This window comes from Necator americanus, chromosome III, assembly GCF_031761385.1.
Source record: "Necator americanus strain Aroian chromosome III, whole genome shotgun sequence".
NCBI lineage: Eukaryota > Metazoa > Nematoda > Chromadorea > Rhabditida > Ancylostomatidae > Necator > Necator americanus.
In genome coordinates this window covers 19458039-19484082 of record NC_087373.1, presented here as the reverse complement: position 1 = coordinate 19484082, position 26044 = coordinate 19458039, and the positions used below count along the sequence as shown (strand labels likewise).

Sequence of the window (26044 nt, the reverse complement as noted above, 5' to 3'; positions counted from 1 at the left end):
TGAAGATTGATGATCTCTTCTCATTGGCCTATTCAAGTGAAACGAATGAAGCATCTGCTGAGGGGACCGGAACATGTACATAGAAGCGCGTTCCAGTGTACCTCGTAGGAACTAAAGCGGTTTCACGTCTTTACGACGGTAAAAAACGATGGTTGGAACCACGCTGGGTTTCCCAGTCCACTACCAGGACTCAACGCTCTCGTAGGGGTGGGTACCGTGGGTACCGCACCACGTCAAAATCGAGGTACGCTGCCTATAAACTGATGAGCTTTGTAGTCTCACTAGCTCCACATAGGAGAAGGAATCCTAAGCTGCCCGCAGAGTCCAGAACCGCGCGGCCGCGCGGTTCTGGACTCTGCGGGCAACCTTGGAAAGCTTTTATCTCGAACCTCTTAACGATAGTTATGTCATGTCCACGACACTATCTGTTCTTCATTCTCTCCATAACATCATAATCTTCGATGTATGATGCAATCATGGGGCGGGTGTAGTGTAGCGGTTAGAGGTTGCGCTGCCCGCACGATCGGAGGTTCGAATCCGAACTAGTGCTCATCAAGCTTTTCATCCCTTCAGGGTCGATAAATTGGTACCAGACTTATCTGGGAGGATAAAAACACTGACTTGACACATCGGATAACCCCCGCAAGTCATTGTATAGGCCAGTTACACGTTCGTAAACTGCACACCATTCTGAATATGAACGTATTGGCGCATTCCAAGCGGACTGATTAACGCCAGAAATTTTATCCACTCTATCCTTTATGATGAATCTGTGTTAGGTGCTTATGCCAATCGGTAGACATACTAGAGTTAAGAACTCCAAATGGGTTTGTGAATCTGGCATGGTGTTGATGTACCTTGTACACCTCCGGTTCTCTCAGCTGCCTGTTCAATGGTTTTACCTGAATAGACAGCGAAGGAGAATTCAATGGTTTTGGAGCGCTCGCACGTGGATGCGGCGCGTGCACGAGGGTGGCACGTTTTAAAAAAAGTTGGAAGGTGAACCACCCAGGAACCCGCAATTTACAACCCCATCTCTTGCTTTTCCCATCCCTTCATTACGTCAGATTTGTGATATGCTGCTTCCAACAAATCACCTTTTAAAAACCTGTTTTTGTCGTTCTTTCGTTCTCGCCATTTTGTTGTAGTCAACGCAGCTTCCTTTGCGGATGCTTCCCTGATTAAAGTCGTTAGAGGATAAAGGATAAAGTGCACGGCGTTGATCAATCCATATGTGGATGCGCCCTCGCGTTCGACTTCAACTCAGACTTTGTTTAAAGTTTTTTCGTTTCTTCGTTGTTTTTATCCTTCCAGACAATTTATCGACCCTGCAGGGATGAAGGGTTTGGTTTGCACTACGGCGAATTCGAACCTCCGATCGGTTGTAGCCACAGCAGAACCTGTTAGCGACCGCACTACATCGGTCATTACTATTGCAAATGCCACAAATAAAGTTTTTTGTAGACTTTGTCTCTGCAGATGCGGAGTCACACTTTTTCCGCACTTGCATTTCTGTTGCACTATCCTGGAAGGTAGTGTCTGATATCTTTTCTTGGTCCAAATTTCGGCCGATTTGTGTTACTCGAAACCAGTCTACGGATTTTTTCTTGTACTCTTTACATTTCAGGCTTGGTGTACCGGTTTTTGGTGAAATGACACCGATATAGGACCTTCCCATTCCTTTCCTGAGCCCATATCTTGAAGTTGAGAAGAACCGGGAGTTGTCGAAGTTAAACGCAACATACCAAGAAACTGCATATTTCCGTAGAAGTGTAGGTAAAAGAATGTTTCAAGCTAAGGTTTGAGAACTGGCATTTTTCCCTTACGTTGGTACTCTTTTTTTTCTTTTCACAAGCGAATAGTTGTCCCATATTATTGTTTGCTTTGACTCCGGTAATGAGCACCAGCTGACTGAGCTATTCACATTGAGTTCATCATAGAAGGTGTTTTTTATTGAACACTCACAGTCTAGAATATGCGTCCTTTGCGATTTCACAGTCCACCTATGGCCACTGAAATGACAACGAACCGAGTTCGGTACCAGTGCAATTGTTCCTTATCGCTCCACCTCCTACTCTGTTCTCATCAGCATCACTACAGCAGATCGTGTTATCTTCGAGACTGATAACGGGTGGCCCCTGACGCGCGCTTTTCTTAGAACAAGTCGATAAAGATCTACAATGGAAGATGAAAATCTAGATCAATTAACAGGTAAGAAAGCATTACGAACGACGGTGATGACAGCCATACTGAGAGGGATGGAAAGGTGAGGAGTTTGAGTGACAAAGTCAGCATTTCTAGTGATGTTCTTAAGAGTACAATTGGTTTTTTCCCGATGTATGTGGCATATTCCGCCAAAAGTTTTGTTAAAAGCGTTGATTTTCCACGGTTCCAGTGTAAATAGTACGCATCCTTGGTTATAAAAAGTCGCAACTCGCTGTCCGTTTCCCAAAACTTGGTATTTTTTCATGCGCCCTTAATCATAGCTTTCCATTAATCATACCTAACATTTTCTGCCCCATCCAATAGAATTGAAGCTATAGAGTTCCGTAAGACGATGCGGTAGTGCCCAACATCAAATTGGACTGTCAAGAAGTATTGAGGACTTACAGCAGCTAACTGTAACATGTAAAATAATATCGTGAATGTTTAGCAGCGGCTCTCTTACTTAAAGGCATCACCCCACGAATCTGAGGTGGTGCAGATTTCAGGTGGAGTATTCGTATAAAGGATGGGAGACTACGGAGAGGAGGGTGATTCCGTCCATTTCTTCCTAATTACCGTAAAAAACGGCCCGGAAGATACGGCTTCATTCGTTTTGGCGCACCATTTTGTACAAGATGTTCGATTGGAGCGCGCCAGTCTTGTGCGGCGCCGCATCTCCCTCTCCGTAGTCTCCCATCCCGTATACGAATACTCCACCTGAAATCTGCACCACCTCAGATTCGTGGGGTGATGCCTTTAACACCTTACTACTTTACTTGCCTGAATCGCAGCTGAGGGTGAAGTATGTGTAGCTGTGAATGGTTCTTTCTAGCAGTTTGGCGGAAAGTTATTGTTCCTCCATTCTCTACTTTCTTCTGCTATTAAATTTTACGGCTAATAGACCTATTATCACATACAAGCACGTAATCTACAGCTGTTATATTTATTGGTTTCAAAATCTAGAAAAAAAATCGACCAAATTATTTTGCGCAAGGAGAGTATTATAGATTGCATTTTCACATCTGTTCGAGGTGTAACGACGCTTAAACAAAACCGAAAGAAAAACGTCTTGATTTCCAATATGTTGTTGGTGTTCTGTATTTGGCTACTGATGTAATGTGTATATCCTGTGTACAGCAGTTATGACCCGACAGGCCCACAATCAATAGCTGCATTCAAATAGTTTTATTTTGGCACGTTTCTCAAATAGATGAGCAAAACCGTTGAACGGAACTTTGTGATTCATTTCCTAATTTCTTTGAACTAAATGTACGAGACTTCAGGTAATCTAACTAAAGGTATGAGCACTGTCCGGATGTGAGAAGTTTGAGATTAATCAATGAAGAAGACTAGATGTGGCCACTGACCACTGGAGAACTCGGGTTGCACAGTAATTTTGCTAGTTTCAGTTAATAATCCTTACTCATTAGAACATATTAATTATATGTCATGGATTTGTTGATGAAAGTTCTGCGCCATTATCGACGAATACTTCTTTATCGATCCTCACTGGGAGCGAGAATGGAACGAGGCGAGATCTGAAGAAAAAAAAGTTGTCAGGTGCCTCTTGCCGAAACTCATATCTTTAGTGCTTCACAAGTTCGTGACGAGCATTGGAAAGAACTGTTTCTCCACAGTAATATTGACATTGAAACTTCTGAAACTACAAGGACATTACTAGGTAACAGCTGAACTAACCGTTCTAGCCCCGCAAAGGGACAACACATGCGGGCCACACAAAAAAATCCAGTCGGACAGCGGTGAGTAATATCGCAAATCAGGGGTTGCTGCAGCGAATGGAACAACATTTGCTTCTGTCCATTTGGACACTTTGCTAGTGACTTCATTTCTGGTTCCAACAACTCTTGCATGGTCATGAAATGTTTTTAATTTTTCGTTAAAGAGTGTATTTTTGTGTTTTGTGTGCTTCGAAACTAACCTAGGCTGTGTGAGAAGTCCTGACTGATTTACTGCTGCTGTTCGGTTTGGTCGACAACATAGATATGAGGAGATAGTGGTGGAGAATTTACAGGATGACCCGCGCGGACACATAACACCACCAATGCATTCTATCACGCCATGATCAGTGTCTGTCACTGGTTCCCATTGTGCCCCGCAAAGGTTTGCTGAAAATACATTTTTTAGCCTAAGACTTGGTCATTGAAAAAACAATTAGAATTATAAGTGATGAGAAAAATGATAAACGAATATGTACAATGCAACGAATCTGGACGTGCTACACCGCCAGCTCGTGGAATCACCGAAATGTTGAGTTGAAGTTTGTATAAGCTTACCTAGGCACCTGTTTTTGTAATAAATAGTTCCGGCCACACAACGACATCTCGAGCGACATATGGTCTCACTGTTACATTGCGTATTTTCACTACAACGTCCACGTATCGTCTCAGTTCCTATACTTGTGTTGTTCACCTGAACTAGTCATTCAAAATCTGTTTGATGTGGAGTGTTTGTAGCGGAACTTGCCTTTTCTTGTTCATTCAGCCTTTTTTCTTGGTGCAGGTGTCTAGTTCTATCTTGATGCGTGCAAACAGAGTTCACACACTTCGTGTCGTTGTAGCACTGTGAATTCACAAAGCAAATTGCTCCGACGGAACCTCGCAACCTTAACATCCGCGTATTTAAAGGTACAACGAGATTGACGATGCTGAGATCATTCCACCAAAAGACAGGGATGGGACCGTCAAATCCCCTTAACTGTCCTGAAAAACGCCTTGGCGATCGGATTTGTTGTGATCGAGCGTTGATGGAAGCTTTATTAGAACACTGAATGAGGAAACAGTTCCTTTATATACGACTCAGGGAGTGTTTCGAGAACGCTCTACGAGATACCGTTATTGCTGGCTTCGCCAAGTGATTAGACGACTACGTTGTAACCATCGCTATGACGAGGATCTCCCGTCACAGCACAGCAATCAACATGAGTATCTGCCATCTTTCTACAACAGGATTTTTAATGAGGCACCTACTAAATTGCCACGGCAACCGCTGGCGTACTCACTGCGTCCGCGAACGAGCGGGGAGAAGACAACAGTGCGTTTATTTCCCACTCGCTCACACCGTCCTTGAGGACAATTAGGGGGTGTTGAATGTGATTGCGTTCATACTCGCGATTTGCACCTCTACCCCACCCTAGCTCCTGAAATACTACATAAGTGACTAAAATCAGAATCTGAGAAAGCACATTGTTTTGTCACCTAGGTGCTTGTTAAAGTGACAGAGTGAAATAGCTTTTTATCGGGAACTAAGCCCTAACGTGATAAATTGCCCTACAGGAGGAAAACTACAATCAAACTAAAGCTCCTCACGCTCACTGGCGAGATATTTATTGCCGATGTGTAGGCAAATGTAAGAACCATCACAAAGAAAAAACAAATGTCAAAACATATGGTATCACTGCCTGTGAAAGACAACTATTGTGGTTATACACCACAGATTCATCGACATTTTATAAAAGTGGTAGTAGATAGAAGTCCTTACCAACCTACACTCTGTATTGATTGGGTGCGCATTCGGTTCGCAAACAATTCTCGAATAGTTCTGCGTTTCCCTGTCCTGTAAAGGTCCTGCAGAGACAGTTGATGTCTGCTTAGGCAGAGCTTTTGTTAGTGTACTCACATCCGAGGTAACTGTGACCTACAAGAAGTATTTCAATCGAATTATGGGAGAAACCTTTGCAATTTCAATAGTGAAGAAGCAAGAATTCATCATAGTTCACATCATTCACTAGGAAAAATTGAATGAAAAAGACAAAGTGGGCAGAGATTTTTCCCAATCATCCTTTCTTCTGTAGGAAATCTACCCATCAACAGGACTCATCCTTGGGTGTGTACCGTTAGGAACCTAAAACAGTACGAGAAGTGAGCGTTGAGTGATGACTACTTATATTATGGTCAGAACGACATGAAACACGGTGCATTTGCGTAGGCGACTGCGCTCGAAGCGATGCGATAGAGTGTAGCCGTAAGAGGGCGAGTGAGGATCTTTGCTAGCACCATTCTTGGCTACAGTTCGCAATGCTCTCACACCGATCATAGCTTCTGTCTCCATGGCGCCCCTACGAGCGCAGCGCTTTCGCAACTGCACCGTGTTTCATGTCATTTTGATCCTACTATATCTCCGGTATTCATGCTGTAAAACGTATTGAATCATTAGTGCTCTTAAATTGATCTGTGGCTCAAATTTCTGCTGAAGCTTTTGGAGACCTTAAGCGAAACGTTCAATGAAATGCAAAAGAAAAAGCGAGAGTCTCACCACAGTTGGTGACTGGGACTTTCCTGAGGTGAACTATAACACCGCACTTTTTAATCTCCTAAGTTAATCAGTCTTTGATTTACTTCCGAATACTCTACTAAATATTTCATAGCTCTCCTCTTCATTACTCACGAATTCCACTTTTCAACAGTTGCTACTCTTCTAGCTTTGTTTTTTTTTATTGAACTTTCTTGCAAATTTCATTTGTCATTGCATTAAAAAAACGACTTCAGTGGGATTTATGGAGCTTAGAGAGCACAGTGGGTCTAAAACAAATAATGAAAGTTTTGGCCTACCTACAGCCTATTCTTCACGCACCGACACGGCTGCGCGTAAGCGGTGGTGGACACAAGGACCGCTCTCCTCGTACTTATCTTCAAGCGTAAAGGAAATTAGCAATATAATTCGCATAATGCGCTTTCCTCAGGTATCGAGGTCACAATTATTTTAAATCTGGAAATAGCCGCGACATTTCTTCTGGAACTCACAAGCCGTGCTCTCAACGTCCAAGTGACTCTCTCAACGACTCAAAAATCTGGAGAAATGACGTGAGGAGCTGCGCCACATATCAACTGTATCCTTGCTGTTGTATTTGTTTGTACCGCAGAAAAACGCCAAGAAATTGTAGAAAATCGGGAGTTTCTTTACAAAAGACTACGAAATTGCCCTTGAGCAACAAACCACAAGGCTTTTCGTGCGATATACTCACTTCCACATACATATGTACCAAATGGATCATCCCATTCTTGTCACAACTGGCTTTTATATAATTCCGGACCATTGTAGTGCTTCAATAAATCGTATCATTTATTAGAGTATGTATCAAAACGATAATTTCGTCCGTAAAAAACAAGAACGTAATATTTTGTTACGTTAAAGGACCTGACTCGCGCACTTACATGTTCGCGGTGCCCGAAAACCTTGGTTTTCAACTATTTGTCTACAACCGATAGATACCATTTTTGCAACGCAAACAAAAGGATATCTTCTTATCAAATGTTATGTCTTAGTGGACGACATGTTTCCTTCTTTAGTTCCACCCTCGTGCATGAGCGCGTCAACGATCAAGCGGTCGAACATCAGTGAAGCCTCTTACCAGCCTACTGAAGAAAAATCAGTGAATATGCTGGTGACATAAGCGTTTTCAAGGTGATTAAGGGGAATTGTGTGGGGCCATGGTCGTACTCGTAATCACCATCCTGAACCTGCCCGCAGAGACCTCAACATCGTCAGTTTCATGATACGCTACCTTTAAATGACCACTTGCTGCCATTCTTCTAGAAGCGTAAAGACTCCTGCATAACACCTATTTATGAAAGTGACCAACATTACGTGCTTGACTTAATCGGCGGGCTGATGTCATCGCCTGAGATGATTACCCGCATCTTCGCCGAGGTGTGCCGTCCTTGAACACAGCTCTGCCCAACCTTCTCGATCTTCTGCGAGAGCTTGCACAGAATCAATCCATTTGTCGCTATTCCATATTCTGCGAAATATTACGTCTCGCCTGAACTGCCTATCCACACCGAGTGTCCTCAGGTTCTCTTTTACCACCTCAGTCCAGAACTTCAGTTTTAGGCCAGGTGGCTTCCTCCAGCTTGAACCCGGCAAACTCCTCAGAACTCGTTGAACAAGGCGATCTGCCGGTCTCCTTAATATATGATCAGAGAAGCGCAGACGATTTACTTTAGCCACTTTCGATGGCGGTGCAAGATGTTGATGTCTTCCACGTGTGATCCGCCAGTATACCACATCAATTTCTGCGGTGAGATCTTCATTGTGTCATACCCTAGACCAAAAGTAGCCAAGTAACCGTCTAAGCAGCTTTCGTCCCGTGCAATCAGGCCTCTCCGTAACGGTTGATGGTGCTGCCCAAGTCTCCGATCCGTACATCATGATAGGGCGAATTGCGGATAGGTAGACTCGCAGCTTGACTTCGTTGGTGATGGGGGTCGACCACAGGCATTGTTCTTCAGCATACAGCCCAGGTAACAGAACTCATCGACGAGTTCTATCAGTTGTCCGTCCACCCTGATTTCCGATCGAGGTCTCGAAGAGATCCACATCTGCTTGCATTTATCAGGGCGTAGACATAGTCCATAGGCTGCAGCCAGCTTCGATACAAGCTTCTTTGTACTCCATCGGCGCGGAGCGCGTTGAGAACACGGCCTCGGTGAGGAGAGTCGAACGCGGCTTCAAAGTCCAGAAACTCTAGTTGCATTGGCTTCGAATACCGCTGCCAGATTTCGATCACTCTCCTGACGATGAACACCTGGTCAATCGTAGATCGGCCAGGACGAAAGCCAGCTTGCTCGTCGCGCGTTGTTTCTTCGAGATGTTTAATGAGTCGGCTCAGGATAATGCGCTCCAACACCTTGTACATAACACGCAGAAAGGAGATCCCTCGATAATTCCTAGGGTCCGTGACGGATAGCTTCTTGTGGAGGGGAATTATGATAGCGTGTCTCCACAAGTCAGGTATCCTTTCGTCTGCCTATATTGAACTGATGATCTTTGTCATCTCACGAATCCCAGACAGAAGGAGATATTTCAGCATTTCTGCGCTAATCCCGTCGTCTCCATCAGATTTTCCATTCTTCGTTTTTCGAATACAGACTAGAACCTCCGACTCGGTCGGTGGCTCATCGTTAACTGCATATATCAGCCTATAAACGTGCTCGACTTCAGCTGACAGTGCTTGCCGGTTCAGCAAGGTCTTGAAGTGATCTCTCCAAATTGGAAAGGTTGCCTCACCGACAGCTACTGCATTGGCAGTATTAAGGACAGGAGAACATCCTTTCATTTTGTCGCTATACTGTTTTAGTAAAGCATAGGCTTTTCGCGGGCTCTTGTCTTCTCACGCCTTTTCAAACTCCATCGCTCCTGACGTCCACTGTTTATCGCGGTCTTGTTGCAGTTGACGACGCAACTTCCTTCTAAGAAGCTTTTCCTAGTTGAGGTCACCAGTGCTGCGCGAGTCACATACAGAATTGTACGTGAATTTTGTTTTCGCAGATGCAAAAGCAAACTTCTTCCGCGGGAGTAGAACCGGGAGCATTTTCCTTGCAGTGTCCTGAATGCACTTTGTGAAGAAATCTGCATCGCTAAGCTTCTTCCTGGTCACTCCAACATGAATAGACACACGTTGGCGGAATTTTTGTTCTGCATTCATCGTCTTTTAGACCTGCCATGTCAATTATCGGTTGAAGAGGAACTTCTCGTTTTTTTTTTTGTAGAACCGTATCTTGAAACTGAAAAGAACTGGACGGTGGTCAGTGTCGAACGCGGCATTCCAAACAGCTCTAGATTTTCAGATATCTGACTGAGGAATGTTCCCCGTCAGAACGCAGTCGAGCTAAAGATTGAGAGTCCTCATCTCCCGCATGCGCTGCTCTTTAGGCGTTGAAAGGATTGGCTCGTGATAGGTGAGCTGCATAGATGATGAAGCGTTGATGAGACCCATCTGTTCACATAATTCGACCAGACGCTCACCGCTGTCCCACGGATAATACCATTTTTCTAGGACATCGGATTGCTGTTCGAGTCCCATCTTCGCATTTGCATCGATTCCGACAATGACCACCTGCTGGCTTGGTATTTTAAACATCAACGCATTGAGTTCATCATAGAAGGCGTCCTTACTGTTGTCTTCAGCGGTTTTCGTAGGTGCGTGAGCACTTACGATCCATAGTTTACGTCCTATGTCCCGCAGTCGTACGAAGGCGCATCTAAATGACGTTGAGTCAAATTTCTTTACCAGGTTGGTAATATATGGAGTAATTTTCAGTGCTGATGACGGGCCGATCTCTCATGTTTCCTGCAGCGCAGCAAAAAGAGATATCGCAGAAGTCTAGACAGAGCGGCTTGTTGGAGTTCACTCGATAGTTTTCGGCAGTTCAGCGTGACGAAACGAATGGTTGTTGTCAAACCTTCCGTGCTCCCATCAGTCAGTTGACCTTCCAGGTTATGGGCTTCGGCGATGTGGTGGACGACAGTACCTTTTTGCAATGTATGGAAATCTTTCGCCATATAATAGTGCAGGTTATATAGCTCGTACGTTCCCAATGCGTACACTCGAACGCCTGATTGCGTTTAGTTGAAGCAGGGCCACCATGTGCAGGTAGCAATCAGACTCGTATACGCTGCCCCAGATTTATGTAAGTAAGACTAAATATCCATAGCATCCACTCAATTTTTTTTTGCAAGCTTGGAGATGTTCAGTACATCGCATTTGTATGGTTGTTGCCAAACAACCATACAAATGCGATATACTGAACATCTCCGAGCTTGATGGTTTTTTGTCTTTTTCTGTTAAAGTTTCTTTTTTGTTTATTTTCAGAAGTTTTGGAAAGCTGATAGGATCTTTCACTTAATGCACGCTCATTTGTGCGCAAAACAGTCCATCACCCTGCCATTTTGACCTAACTTTCTCGTAGTTACCCAGACCACTTTCTAGATGGCTTCGTCTTGAAATTTTTATCAGTCATCTCTCATAAGTATCCAACTTTAAGGCTATAGGCGATAGACTCGAAGCAGCCATTTTCTGAATAAGATATTTTTACATGGCTTCAGGGACGACGAAAGTGCGTGTGCGCGAGTTGGTTCCTTCACGACAGCAGATTGTGTTCTTGAATTTTTTAGAGGTGAAGCAATCCTCTTAGTATGAACTGTAGGTTTTTGTGTTTCCTGCATCACTGAGAAAGTTGATAGGATTCAATCCAAAGATTTGTGAGGGTTGAGATATCCACAAAATATCACACATGAGAATGTGGAAATGTAACCACAAAAGGAGGAGTATAGAGAAGTTAAAATCCCTTGCTCACATTAATTCGAAAACTGTCCTTCACCGCCATATCGGAGCAACATAAAAAGTTCCCTCGTTTAGTCATCTGACACGAGTATCCTGTTGGGCACATCTTCATCCCTTGTAAACATCTTTTGGCTTCTCCGGGCAGATCCAGGAAAGCCATAGAACTCCCGGGGCAGCCTTGAAATAGGGAATAATTGAACAGATTCTCTTCGCTTCAACAACAGGAAAGCAGTACATGTGTACAGGATTCAAGAAGCAACGTTCGTTAAAGGATTCACCACACGAAGCTGGAGTGATATTGATTTCCTATGGCTAGAGACTATTCGGGGTCATAGATTGCAGAAGCGGATTTCCTCGTAATTGCCTGTAAAAAACGGCCGGAAGGTGCGAGGGGGTTCACAAGGCTGGAGCGCCAATAAAACTCGTTGCCACCCTTGTGCACACGCTGCATCTTCCGGGCCGTTTTTACTGCAATTAGCAAGAAATGATTGTTATCTCATCCGTTTCTGCAATCTACGACCCCGTATAGTTTTCATCCATCGGAAATCCATACCACCCCGATTCATGGGGTGATGCCTTTAAAATAACTAGTCATTCCGCCATTTCTTACCTGATCTCTGCCCACAGCATTGATACCGTTTGTTTTTGGCAGAAAATTGGCAAAAATATCCAAGTGGACACTTATTCTCTGAGGATGTGCACAGTACTATTTCATTGTTCAAGAGAAATGCGACTTGCGAGGGAGGACAGCCATATCCTGAAAGGAGAATACTATTCTGATTGTTGCGAATTAATCAGAAAAAGAGCAAAAACTCAGAGAAACCTTCTTCTCTCATCGTTTCCTCTTCCACGGATGATTGTCCTCCGCAGCACTGATATCGTTCTAAAAGAATCGCATATTGACATGAATACGTAGGAGGACATCTCCCATCACTTCCATTAAAAGGGTCACAGGCAACTATTTCCCCAATCTTCGTTAGCACATGTTCACCCGGAGGGCAGCCCTCTATAATTAGCGAATTGATTTTACGTCGAGGAAGGTGCAGATCTCGACGCACCTGTCCTTTGGACGCTGCTAACTTTGCAACAAAATCCGGTGCTTGAGTGAAGCTTAAGCATTTGACAGCGGTATCCCATGGGACAATAGCTGAAAGATCCAGACGTGCAAATCATTGGCATTTTCGTCTTTTCGTCAAGAAGAAATTTTGCATCATCTCTGCATACACCTGAACAAAGTAAGTCAATGTTGAAATGGGAGTCGAAGAAAACCGTGAAAGCCAGCATGACGACAAGGCTTAAAAAAGGAAGATTCTATCAGTGAAAGGTGGAGAAAACACAATACAGAGCGAAAAACTTACTCTTTTTGGAACAGCAAAATCCCTGAGTAACTTCTTTAGTCCTGGACTGACACGAAAAACCATTTGAGCACACGTTAGGAGAGTTAATGAAACATCGAAGAGGTAATGATGTTTTCTTTGATCGGTACAAAGCTCTTCCCTCCGGGCATAAATCTGCAAAGAAAAATAAGTTACAAATCAGTGTAAAATAAGTTACAAATATGTTTAATCATATTGATAATATTAACGCCAATTAATTTTTTGCGTTTGATATTGGCAAACTTTTGAAGAGAGTGTAACTTCTCGTAGTGCGTTTCGTTGACAGTTCGGATAGCTCAACCAACCCTTTCTGTGAAAGAAACCGACTGCATGTGACGAGACGCCACTTGGGCTGCCAGCTTTTGGTGTTCGGTCACATTTTCCTTCTTCCCACGGTTGTTTACCTTCTCCTTCGAGGCTTAAAGTCAGCAGAGACGAGAATGAAGATTTTTCTTTCTTGACTACTCTCCTCATTGCGTGAAATGACCACCATTCTCCAAAGTAAACGTTGCACATGTCGCTGGTTTACAAATAAAACGATGTCAAAGCTTCGTTCACTTCCGCCTCCTCGCTGCTACTGTTATTTGCTTTGAATTATCTTTTTATTTTGTTTTTCTCCCATTTTTCTAAAACCTGATTCATCGCGTCTTGCTTGTTATGTTTTATTTCCTTTTTTTATAACATTTTCTTTTCATTTCTTTTTTCTGTTATCTTTGCTTCACTTTCTTTCCTTGATGAAGAAAATGATGAAGATTTAATTAGATTACGCTGGCTCTGCTGGTTCGGAAATATTCGCCACATCACGCATCGTTGTCTACCCTTCTGTGAGCGACCACGACTATGAAAAGCCTTGAACACTCAAAAGGACTTTGTGAAAGAAACTGAAGGAAAACTGAAAACGAAATATTGGGCAATGTTAAAGAATATACCTTACAAAATACCATATTATATTATATTAAGTTCCAAGCGTGGGACAGTAACATGGAATCATCAAAATTTCGTTTTGACAATGCACAATATGTTGACGATATGACAATGCGACCACGCAGGTTCGACACGTCGCTGACCCAAATTTTCGCAGAAGAGTTAGAGACCTGGAACCACTTATAGAAGATGGAGTTTAATTATACGTAACTTTTAGCAGTTTAAGAGTGGAATCAATGGGATTTGATGACGAAAAAAGCTCAGATTCTGTGAAAAACGTTAGGTCTGGGAGATCGCGAATAACTTCGTTATAAGGGGACCAAAAGGAAAAGTTCAGGTAGTTTTTGAGGGAAGAAGGTTTGCCCTTAAGAACGGTCATCTTGCAGTATTTTTTCACCTCCTAGTTTTTTTGGAATTTAGATGAGACGAGATTTTGAAATTTTCGACTTTTTTTTTGGAATTTTTACCATCTAAATTTCGGGGAAATCAGACGGCCGGAAGGTGCACGATCTTGAGTAAAATTCAATAACTCGGAATAACTTAGTGCGAAGCATATCCTTTATCAGTATTTTGTAGTAGAGAATTTCCTCTATCAAATCGTATGTCCCGCGGTTTCCAGAATTTCTTCGATTTGCAAATTTTTGGTGAAACAAAGATGAGAACAACGCCATTTTTGTCTGTCCCTTCGAAATTCCAAAAACATTAGGAGGTGGAAAAAAAGAGCCATACGACTACTTTGTAGCGCAAACATTCTTCTCTAAAAGACTACCTGAAACATTCCTGTTGATCCTCTTATCACGGAGTCATATGATCTTCCAGACCTAACAATGTGCACAGAAACTGATCTTTTTTCGGTAATTAAATTCCATTGAATCCACTTTTACTGCAGAAATTTGGCTCAACAGGGTATCGAATCTGCATCGTCCCATTTCACATTGTCGAAACTAAATGTTGAAAGTGTTTAGTAGATTTCAGAATAAACATGAAACTACTTCAATACCAGAAATTCGTCAACTTCCCAGCAAATTTTCTTCTTTTACTAATTGTTGTTTTTTCGCTTCTGTCAGCAACCGAATTTCAAAAAACCAAAATCGAAAATTAGGCGAAGAACAAATCTGCCATTCGTTGCTCGGCTAATTTTCGATTTTGGTTTTTTGATACACACAAAGTTTCCAATGTATTGAGTTAGCACCAACCGAGAACTGTCGCAGCAGCGTGGAAAGAGAGGAAGAAGGCGAAGAAGAAGACGGGGTGGGGTCGTATTCGAGAGGGTCGGGTTCCACCACCACGCTTGACCCTGGTAGGATCGAAGACTTCGATAGCACCATTTCTGACGATTTCGAAGCTCGATTGCATGAGCTGCTTACATAGCTACTTTTGGTTAACATGCGACATATCGTCAATCGTCATAATGAAGAACGTTATGCAGAAGTGGATGTAGTGTACTGGAGGGATGAGACATGGAAAACTCGCCAGCTTGCTCCGCCTTCTGAGAATTACGAATAGCGTCTTCATTTCTTGAGCGTCATTATAAAAAGACCGTCACCATGTACAAATTACCTTGATGATCCTTCCAGATCTGGGCAGGAAAAGGTCACTAGAAGAAGATGCTAGACGAAAGTGGTGAAAGATCCGGATGAACTGTTTGTAGGCCAGTCAGTCTTACAGATTATGGAATAGTGATGGATGGGTAGGTTTCGTACAAGCTATAGCTGATGATCGTACAAAATGGGTTCAGGCATGCTCAAGGACAATTCACCTTGGGCATGATGCGAACAGGCCGTAACAAATGCTCGCCTAACTTAACCTAACCTACTCACTTAAATAAGTAAGGTAGGAATAATTCTGCTACGTGTAGGAGAAGGAAAATCAATACGTATACAATCGCGCTCCAGTGAGCATGGATTGGTCATTGCGACCAGCAGCACTTTTCTGTTTCTCTACGGTCTCGTATGCCGTCAACATATCTGGTCATTTTGCGCTGGATACTTGTTTATTTTCAGTGGTCCACGGCATGCCTTATAAGATTTTTCTTGCATGCTTGTTGAGGATAAATATGAGAAAGATAAACATATAGTAGAAGGTGAAGGACTACCTCATGTCATAGGGAGAGCCCCTACGCTCTGTTTTTTGTATTCGTTAACTGAAGTGTTCTGTTTTCGCCGATGATAATGGAAGTTACAGAACGTTCACACACGGTTGCCAATAATTATCCTTCTTCGAACGTGCGTGATGCATGTTTGATTGTGGAAATGCGAAGGGGAAAAAGAAGAAGCAGAAAAACTATGTACATTGAAGCAAAGGTTACTGTTATCTGAACAAGGATATCTTCCGGCAAATATATCATGCGATTCTTTTGTATTGACATTGCTAAAGGAACTGAACTACTACGTGGAGTTAAGAATAGTGGAATTTCTGACAGCATCCATTTATTGTAGAGGTCGCGTAAATAATGGGTCCTTTCCGATTAAAAAACGAGAAGGAATAATCTCTAAATTATTTGAAATAGTTCGAATGTTCTTTTGTCTTGAAACCTCGGCATATTCTGTCTGTGTTTTGTTATAGTGTGCCTGCAAGGTTTTTAGATGGAACCTTCATTTGCCTGACGCTTCGGCTTTTTCGATATGATAGATACTGCATCTGTGAAAGATGTGTTATTTGTCCTTACGGGAAAACAGGCAACTGCGCAAAAATGGGGGTAATATATGAGATTGAGTGCTTGATATGCAATGCAACTTACATTGGGGAGACCGGTAGGAATGTTGGAGTGAGGATTAATGAACACATGGCAGGAAAACGACGAAAAAGTTTGATAACACCACTAGGAAGGCACAGACATGAGGCACAACGGAAACAATTACGTTGTGAAATGCGTTACACTGGCTCACGAAACAGAAATATCGGCAAGGAAGAAGTTGGAGGTGTTTTGGATTCTTAAAAGAAACCCTTCAATGAATAATAGGAATGATTGCTTGTCGATAACGAATGAGTTCCTGCCACTTGTACCGCTCTGTGACCTATAACCGCCTGATATTCTGTGTGTAGATCAAATCATCTATATCGTCGCTGGTGATCTACACGCAGTAATACTCATTCGCTGGTACACTGAGTGACAAGTGCGTGCAACGAGCCGCGCCACATCCGGTGGAACAACACGTAAGACCATTTTCAATGTAGATGGGTTTTTGTTTTCACTACCCTGAACGATTATCGAAACACTGACCCAGGATAGTGTGGCACTTGAAGGGATAAACGTAGCATTGCTCCAGTCATCCTCTATTTAGGCCTCTGAAGACGGCGAAAAAGCCGAAACGTCAGGCAAATAAAGGTTATTTGAAATAGTTTTCTAGTCTATTTTTGTGTCGTCTTCTTGTCGTCATGACTTTCTTTATCACAGTCATTGGTGATGATTCCGATGAATCTGTTGAATTGAAGCTGAAAAACCCGCAGTCAAAGCTACTCAGTATCAATAGTCCGGAAGACGTCCCGGTATAAATTCTGAGGCTTTTCGGAAAGTCTTCACTAAATTCGCTCTGCAATGACTCTTGAAGTCAGTAGTCATTGCCAGGCGGACTTGCTGCTTCGCTTAGTAAGGTTAATAGGACTTGCAAAGCGGTCCACCATGAATTGCCCCTGCAGCAAGGGCAGCGTAACGGTGTGCTGCAAACATTTATAGAACTCAATAGGTTAGGGTTCATGTAATTCATGCATCCATTTAGCAATTCATCAAACGAATTGTTATCTGTGGTGAAGACGAATTTGCTTTTTGAGATACAAAACCAATAGATAAACACAAATCTGCTTCTAAAATGTGTGGCTGAGTGAAGTTGAGCCCGAGGCGCTGCAGAACGTTTATTGGAACTTTGGAGGGCTTGCACACTTGGAGCTAGTTCCAGACGGGAATCGCGTCACTACTGAACTCTACTTAGGACACTTTCAGTAGTTTTACAAAACACTTGTTTGAAAGCACTCGACCTTCTCCAATAAAAATAAGGTATGGAAGCAGTAAAATGATGCCCCACCGCGTGATCAGTCAAGATCAAACTCAAGTAGCTAATAAAACTGGGTTGTTATTATCATTTAATGTGTTCATGCTGGGCACTCTTCTGATCTTTCATCTTCTGACCAACACCTGTTTCGATCACTCACTTCTTTCGCACAAGACTGGAAAAAGATCCTTTGCAGTCAGAGACGGGGTCACGAAATTCTTCGTAAGTGGAAGGTGGATTAAAATCATGGTGTCAAAGAGCACGCATTTAGGCAATTGAGGGTATCCTACAGTTTCTGCGAAAGTTTGTGTTTTTAATGGGAAAATATTATTACTTCTGACCGATGTACTTAATAGCTTACACCCAACGTCCAAATACAAGGTTTGAAGAGGATAAGGAAGTGGAATTAAAGCCAAGACAAAAAATATAGCCAACGCTAGGGTTTTATAGCCGACAGCACTTTCACATTTGTTTCTGGTTCCTCTTTGCTGAAGTCGGGCACTTGGTGTATGCATTGCGATAAGCGATGAAAGCTGTTCATAAAGAAGGGAAAGAACATAGAGCTCACAAGGGGAACACATTATTAAAAAAAGATTCGACCGAGTTAAAGCCAAGGCAGAAAATGAAATATTTCTAACAAAATATGTTAGTACGTTAGAAAGTAAAGGTAAAATTGATTAATTATTTAACAAATCGAAGACTTATTGGAAGTCGCATCTATCATTTCAGGTTACCTTTGAAACGGAGGATGTTCATGTTTATTCCAGGGAAATGTTGAACGTTGTACCTGCCTCCTTGGAAGAAAAAGATAAAATTTATTTGAACAAAAAAGTCGAAAAAATGTGGCATGGTTCGACTCTTTTTAAATTAAGTTTCGGTGCGGTTGTCTACTCCCAAGAAAGAAACTCAAGATCAAACTCAGGAACGAATTCTCGAGAAAACAACCCACTTTCAGCCGAAGGCGCGCAGCAGTAGTATCTGTTTTTCTTGCCGTTGAATCTACAGAGGAAATGTGCAGGGCATGTGCCAGGAACGTTCATGGCACATTCTCGAACGCTCTCATCAAGTGGATTCATATAAGGTTGCTCATCTTTGGGACACTCATCTGACAAGAACTTCACTCAAGTATGCAGATCCTGGCAGCTACCGTCATATACACTTACTAGCAGTTTTAAATCCGCAACAAACAGACGACGCTACGAGAGCGTTGAACCGACATTGCGATGTGCCAGGACAACTGTTTCTCGTGTTGTTAGTGCAGTAGAGCGGATGCAACGTTCCTGGCTCCTTAAGGACGATTTCACCTGGATCGCATCCTGCAAAGTTCTCAATTCTGTGAGGAATGGAAAACGTCTCACCATGAAACTTACCTGAACTCGCACAAAAATTAATGCACTGCTCCTTGTTCGCGAAATTGTTATGGTTTCCGCTGCATCCATTGTACTGGAATGATTCGCACTGTCTTGTAACAAGATTAAAGTAGTAGCGTGTCGTCGAGACTGTTGAGCACTGGCTTCCTGGTTGTGGAGCTTGGCTGCACATATACACTGAAGTGCGTGGGCTACAGGACGCACTTATTCTCAGAGGGCATTATTTAAATTACCGATTAAAATTGGTGAATAGAAGTCTTGTTTTCAAAAAAAAGACAAACCTTTCGTTGGACAACATCTGTGCACAACATTGCCGTTTACGGGCACTTCTACGCATTCGTGTGTAGGCGGACAGCTATCCAAAGTAGTGCAGTCAACTTGTCTGCTTGACCTCCCCTCCTTTAATGGTTCGGCACCGTTCGGGCATCCTTCAAGTTCATGAAAATAAAAGTAAAATACCCGCGCTTGAAAATTTCTTCCTTGCAGAATTCAAGGCAAAAATTGTGGAGTAGCGTAGATTTGAAACCTTTCCAGGCGTGTAGGCACAAAGCTGTTGTACTCCAGGCACTTCTTACTGAATGCCTGCGATCAAAAAATCCGACAGAATGATGATATCGCCATCAGGACCTCTTCTCCTGTACGTTTATCTCTCTTTTGCGGTTTTTTCCCTTAGTTTCGACTTTGGTCTATTATTATTACTTTTTTTTTGCTTCAACACTGTTCCTGCTTGAAAAATGTTGTCACGCTCCCTTTCTCTAGCGCCATCCAGCTGACATCCACCCGCCAGTTAGTTGCTTCTTATTTTTGGGTTTACAGTGCATTTACAGCAGCGAATAGTCCTAATTGTTCTTTTGCTATGATCAAAAATTGAGGTATTACACCAAGAGCAAAGCAATTGCTCTTATTATAACACTTTCACTTCCCTCGTGTTACCCTCGGCTGTGATTGACGAAGTAAGAATAACGTGCCACAACACAATTATTTCGCCGACTATATCGCTTCAGTTGTGCAACCAAATTGAAAACTCATGAAGGCATCAAGTCAAGAGTCACTGCTACTCAGTTAATGCATTTTCGAAGACTTTTCTATTTTCGCAAGTCAGCCGTGAACCTCTGTCGCTAATTGTAGGCTGCGTTTATCACTCCCGGGTTATTTGAATCTTATTTAAATTAAATATGCGCCATTTCGTTCGATAATTTTCATATATTTTAATGGCAATTTCAAAATTTCGCAATTGAAGAAGTCCTCGCCATCATTGGCAAAAATCTTGACCACCTAATTTTCGCAAGTCTCTCTTGAGACCAAATTTGTACCATCAAAAAAATTCTACAAATGCTCGAAAAATTTACAACTGCTCGACGAAGGGTGCGATGCGGGTGCGGCAGAACCCCATCCAGGCTCTCGCTGCTTCCGTCGTTAGAGATGTTTGCATCCTGGGGTATTCTTGATGGAACACAACACCTTTCCTACTGGTCAAGTCTGCCAGCTTCTGGTTAATCGCCTGCCTGCTTCAGTCTGCTCATTTGCTGACGGTAGAGGTCTGAACTGAGTGCTTGCGCAGTGGGAGGAGCTCAAAGTGAATGATTCTCAATCCCACAAAACACAGGAAAACCTTCTTAGCCGTTAATCCGGAATTGGAGATCGTTGGGTAGGCTCACAGCGATTTGACCACGATCTTTTCAGTTTTTGTTCTCCTAATGTCACCATATAATCGCTGTATGGTATGACCTTATGTGATGTTCAGATATGGCACACTAAAGACATCGAGCAAAAGCGCTCACAACTTCTTACTTCACGTAATATTTATCTTTCTTAGTGATCAAATAGCGACATGCTAACAACGTTAGACGTTAAACCTAGAAAATCTCAGAAAAAAAAAAGATTCAGTCCTCCTCAATTTTCTTAGATTCCTATAGTTTAAAGGCACCGCACGAATCTGAGGTGGTACGGATTTCAGGTGGAGTACTCGTATACGGCATAGTAGATTATGGAGACCGGAGTGGTCCCGCCCATCTCTCACCGCATCACTGCAAACAGCCGCCTCCAGAATGCCGTTTTGTACTACGCCATCTGTTGCAACGCTCCACTCCTCGCGCCGCCTCCGCAATGCGATTCGTCGAAAATCAATTCGGACTGCCCCGATGGGCAGTAAGGGATGCTACGCGTGCAAGGGTGGCGCGCTGCAATAGAAGGCATCGTACGAAACAGTATTCAGGGGCCGGCTGCTTGCACTGATGCAGGGAGAGGTTAGCGGAACTACCCCCGTCTCCATAATCTATGACCCCGTATACGGATACTCCACCTGAAATCCATATCACCCCAGATTCGTGATATGCTGCCTTTAAATGAACAGGAGCTTAAAAATATTGATTTTCCCTCAGTTTCGTTAGCGCTCCAATGAGGACGATTTCTTCAGTTACTGTATCCCGGATTTATTGCATTTCAAACAGTATTACAGCATCAAATTCTAGACTAACTTAAATTTGCATCAAATTATCTGTGGACGATGATAACTACCAAATCTCGCTGTAGTTTCGTTAAGTTGCTACCCCTATATGAGTGTTTAGTTGCGAAAGTTCTCACGTTGTTACCGAAATACATTGAAAAAAGCATGTGTTATTTGCCTTGTGTGTTTCTTGCGGTAGCTGACACAACAACCAGGACGAAAGAGGATAATTCATGCTCCAGCAGGCAACCGTTTTCCAGCGGGAAAATCCACAAATTTTAGTGCTTTAGTTATACTTCGCTTCTAAACCGATATAAGAGAAAATAAAACGACAACTTTTCAACACTTGGTTTCCTTACACTTTTAGCCTGTGAAGATGTTCCTTCATGTTAGGAAATAAAGAGCTATATACCTCCCACTCCACAATATCGTTGGCAATCTCGAGCACTTAGGAAGTTGTTGCTATTTCCATCACATCCTTCGTACTGGAAAGTCTCACAGGATTGCGTGGCAACGTTGAAGTAGTAGCGGAAAGATCGGCCGTTCCCGCACTTCACTCCTCTGTCGGCGCCCAGCGAGCAGGTGTACGCTGCAGTGAATTGGTTATCTTTAACTGTTTTTGCTGCTGAATCGAAAAGCAAGAAATGCCTTTGGTTGGGCAGCATCCGTGATTCGCGCCGTCGTATGAGCAAACATAATTTGATGGACATTTCTTCTTCAGTGAACAGTGGAGGAATTGGCCTTCTCGGTTACGATAAGCGTGGCCATGATGACACTTGGGCTCTTCTGAAATAGCATCGTACCAGGACAATACGGGGCAATATTCGCTACTGCGCAGTGAACGTTAATGAAGAACTATAAACGTAGAAGCTTCCCTTCTGCAGAGAATACCTCTCTCCTTCGAAGTAATATAGGGAGAATATGAGAGAGAAATAGTGTGCAAATATGTCTAACATATAAACACAAATATTCACTCGCTTATGTTCAAGGTCCTATAAGAATTCGTAGAATCACCAGTGTTACCTACCTGTTACTCCTTTGCACGTTTGCTGACAGAGGATTAGTGAGTTAAAATTGTTGTCGTTCCCTTGGCATCCAGTGTAGTAGAACATTTCGCACTGTCGGGAGGTAGTACTGTACCAGTAACGACGTATCGATGAAGTGCACTCCCCTACGCGTTTCGGTTGAGTGCAGATAAACTCTGTAAATTGTCAGGTTCTTCAAGAGCATAGCTGGGGAGTGAAAAGTACTCACGGGAAGAGGCACAGCACACACGATGAGTGCTGCTACAAGAGTGCGATGATGGACAATCGAGTGATGTCTCGCATCGCTGCCATTCTTCTCCTAAGCGAAGCGGCGTCCCATTGGGACACACAACTGAACACCTCCATGTCGTCACAGAAGAAATGGGTTTTATTTTTCATATGAAACAAAGTTGAGATGAACTCACGTTTTGAACAGAAAGCTTCACATTCTTGTTTTGTGTTGAAATTGTTGAAGTTACCAAGCCCATAGTAGACGAAACTGACACACCTTCCTTTGTCGACGTCGTAGTAGTAGCGCGTCGTAGGACCACTAGAACATTGTTGGGACAGGAAGTAGGCATAAACCTTGTGATGGAAGGACAACAACATCAGTGCAATGGCGCAAATTAGTACTTAGAACATAAGCGAGCTTGAACTTTTCTGTTGAACAATAATTGTGAGAAGAAACACTGTCTTACTCAACGATTGCAGAAATGCTGTTTTTTGAAAGACTTCTGGAATAAAACATAACTTAATGTGAGTAGTAGAAAGAAAGTGCACGGAAATGAATATTGGAACATCGATTTTTTCAATTAAGGGTGGGAAACGGAAAAATTGGTTGCGCCAGTTTGATTTGAAGAAAAGCTTAAAGGCATCACCTCACGAATCAGAGGTGGTATGGATTTCAGGTGGAGTATTTGTGTACGGGATAGTAGATTATGGAGGAGGAGTGACTCCGTCCATTTCTTCCTAATTACCGTAAAAAACGGCCCGGAAGATACGGCTTCAGGCGTAATGGCGTACCATTTTCTACAGGGAGTGCGACTGGAGCGCGCCAGCCTTGTGCGGCGCCGCATCTTCCGTTTTTTTTTACGGCAATTAAGAAGAAATGGATGGAATCACCCCCCTCTCCATAGTCTCCCATCCCGTATACGAATACTCCAACTGAAATCTGCACCACCTCAGATTCGTGGGGTGATGCCTTTAGTTCACAGTCGAAATTTGAAATTCTGCTGCTTTTTGATAGAGCTTATAGCTTTCATCTTTCTCATTTTTTTTGCAGCTAATTCCCATTTTACTAAAAGAAGAAGGGAAGAGACCAATAAATTAAATCCAAAAATTTTTTGAAATCATATCACTTATTGAACTGTTTACTTCGGTTCAAATATTTCCTCGGATATCTGAAAAAAAAGCTTCATCTAAGGAAATCTGCATGAGCACATGCTCAGCCCATCTAGTGCATCAAATGTAAAGCAAAAAAATTTGCGCTAGCTGCTGAATTCGTGAACTATGTGAACTGAATTCACCTTCCAGCAATACTGACACCTTGATCGAAGTTCGTCACCTGTTTTGTAGAATACGCTCGACCACCGCTGGCGCTGCAGATATACTCTAAAACTGGTGTTCTAAAACCAAAATTAAGAATTGGTAATAGACGTTGACTTATTTTAGCTCACCTCTGGTAGGACAACAGATTTGTAACGATCCAATAAGAACGCACTCATTGTTTTGGCTACAAGTCGATCTCGAGGATAAGCAACCTGACCTCGGAGTTTCTTCATAAACTGCAGAGGTGGAATGGACGAACTCGATAGCACCGCGATTACAACCTGCAGACAGACAATGGTGAAATGCAGCTCCTATAATTCCGCCTTGCATCTTTGGCTCTCTCAATAACCCACTATCTCTGCAGTAGCTTTCGCAGTGTTCTACTGTCCTAAAATTATTGGGCGAAACTCCCTCAACATTGTTGGGGTCCCACATGAATTGAGTACATGTGCCAGTAGCTGCGTTAAACCACCATCTTGGAACGTGTGGGTCATCGCCGGATTCCATGGGCTGAGCACACACAAATGCTGGAATTGGTTGCTCGATTCACCACAAAGCAACAAACAGTATAACTACCTCTGCTTGGGCAACAAATACCATCGACCGACGCGTGGTATTCAGGAAAGAGCTCACTTTTTATCTGAAGGATTCAATTAATTTTCGGCTCATCAGGAGCATACTAGCTCAGTCACCTGTGGATGTGCTATGCAGTCATAAATATCTGCAATAAAGATGTCTCGATCACCATCTGGATACACACACCACGTCGATCCATCTCCTCCATTCGATTTTTGTGTCTCTGTGGACGTTGTTGTGCATAGAATTGGCCTCAATTATCATTATGATAACAAATATGTGAGGTGTGTTTGGCGCAGAAAGGAGTTGAAATTTGAAAATAAGATATGCAACTCACATGTAGTTCTTGGAGTTTAAAGGATGAGAACTGGGATTAGCCAGCACAGTACCAGGGTTAGGAGTCTCATCATGGGGTTCAGGCAAAGGACACGACGGCGGAATCAAGGAAGAGATACATACGGTTCCATCCCTATGAAAACATAGCCTCTAAGTATTTCATGCGTTTTTCATTTTCTGCGTCTTCATTGAGTTTTTGAAATCAAAAAAGGGATATCAAGAACCAAACAAGTTGATGTCATCAAGTAAAAATATCCCCATTAAAGTAAGCAAGAATGAATGCTTGCCTTGTTCTGCTTGGTACTGTAGCAAGTGGGCATTCGCAAACTCCTGCAGAAGAACAGGAAGTGTCAGGCCATACTGCTTCACACTGTCTGACATTTACGCAACCGAACTCTCCCGGATTTATTTCTGGATAAAAGCTTAATTGAGAAGAGAGAGGCAAAAGGAAAAGCCATTCTCACTCGGCCAGCAATGCATTTCAATTGACACGAAATCAGACAAGCACTGGCAAGTCCTTCCATCACAGAACATCCCTCGTTGACAGTCCGTATTAAAGGAGCACAGATCCTCAACAAGCGACGAACCTTGAGGTTCAGAATGATAATTAAGTAGCAAGCACTAATACTGCTCAAAGTGATCTTACCAGAAGCTCTTCGCCGTTCCCTCTGACTTCCACTTTCGAGCGTTGCACATTCTCCGGTGATGTGTGTGAATACTGTAGAATTGTTTTAAAGGCATCACCCCACGAATCTGAGGTGGTGCAGATTTCAGGTGGAGTATTTGTATACGGGATGGGAGACTACGGAGATGGAGGTGATTCCGTCCATTTCTTGCTAATTGCCGTAAAAAACGGCCCGGAAGATGCGGCGCCGCGCAAGACTGGCGCACTCCAATCGAACCCTTTGTATAAAATGGTGCGCCAAAACGAATGAAGCCGTATCTTCTTCAATTAGGAAGAAATGGACGGAATCACCCCCCTCTCCGTAGTCTCCCATCCCGTATACGAATACTCCACCTGAAATCTGCACCACCTCAGATTCGTGGGGTGATGCCTTTAACATAGCTGCGGTGCAGTTTTACCGAATAAACAAAGTAATTAGAGTTGTGACCTGATGGATCACAATCTTCTTTTTATCATTTCTGCATATTGAAGGTATAATAGTT

At 42.9% G+C, this 26044-nt stretch overlaps 2 protein-coding genes across 4 annotated transcripts; both read right to left on the bottom strand.

The window, feature by feature from the left end:
* Window positions 1-3701: 3701 nt before the first annotated feature.
* On the bottom strand, window positions 3702-25941 carry RB195_010126 (uncharacterized protein; the record flags this gene model as incomplete). Of its 3 annotated transcripts, none has more annotated exons than XM_064190989.1 (30): window positions 3702-3743; window positions 3904-4069; window positions 4145-4331; window positions 4500-4635; window positions 4690-4828; window positions 5708-5859; window positions 11301-11464; window positions 11898-12044; window positions 12111-12293; window positions 12346-12513; window positions 12646-12798; window positions 18526-18681; window positions 18740-18892; window positions 18947-19123; window positions 19228-19374; window positions 21805-21981; window positions 22041-22178; window positions 22420-22593; window positions 22647-22769; window positions 22843-22967; window positions 23944-24028; window positions 24094-24246; window positions 24319-24492; window positions 24542-24605; window positions 24658-24793; window positions 24879-25010; window positions 25165-25288; window positions 25342-25464; window positions 25524-25595; window positions 25854-25941. In XM_064190989.1, 30 exons carry the CDS (start codon window positions 25939-25941, stop codon window positions 3702-3704), a joined length of 4158 nt encoding a protein of 1385 aa, XP_064048571.1. The 3 variants fall into 3 exon arrangements, with proteins under 3 accessions (XP_064048571.1, XP_064048572.1, XP_064048573.1); XM_064190990.1 differs by having other exon boundaries at window positions 12111-12170; XM_064190988.1 differs by lacking the exons at window positions 25524-25595; window positions 25854-25941 and having other exon boundaries at window positions 3904-4331; window positions 25342-25411.
* Window positions 8492-8860, bottom strand: RB195_010127 (uncharacterized protein; the record flags this gene model as incomplete). Its single annotated transcript, XM_064190991.1, has 1 exon — window positions 8492-8860. One exon carries the CDS (start codon window positions 8858-8860, stop codon window positions 8492-8494), a length of 369 nt encoding a protein of 122 aa, XP_064048574.1.
* Window positions 25942-26044: the final 103 nt, after the last annotated feature.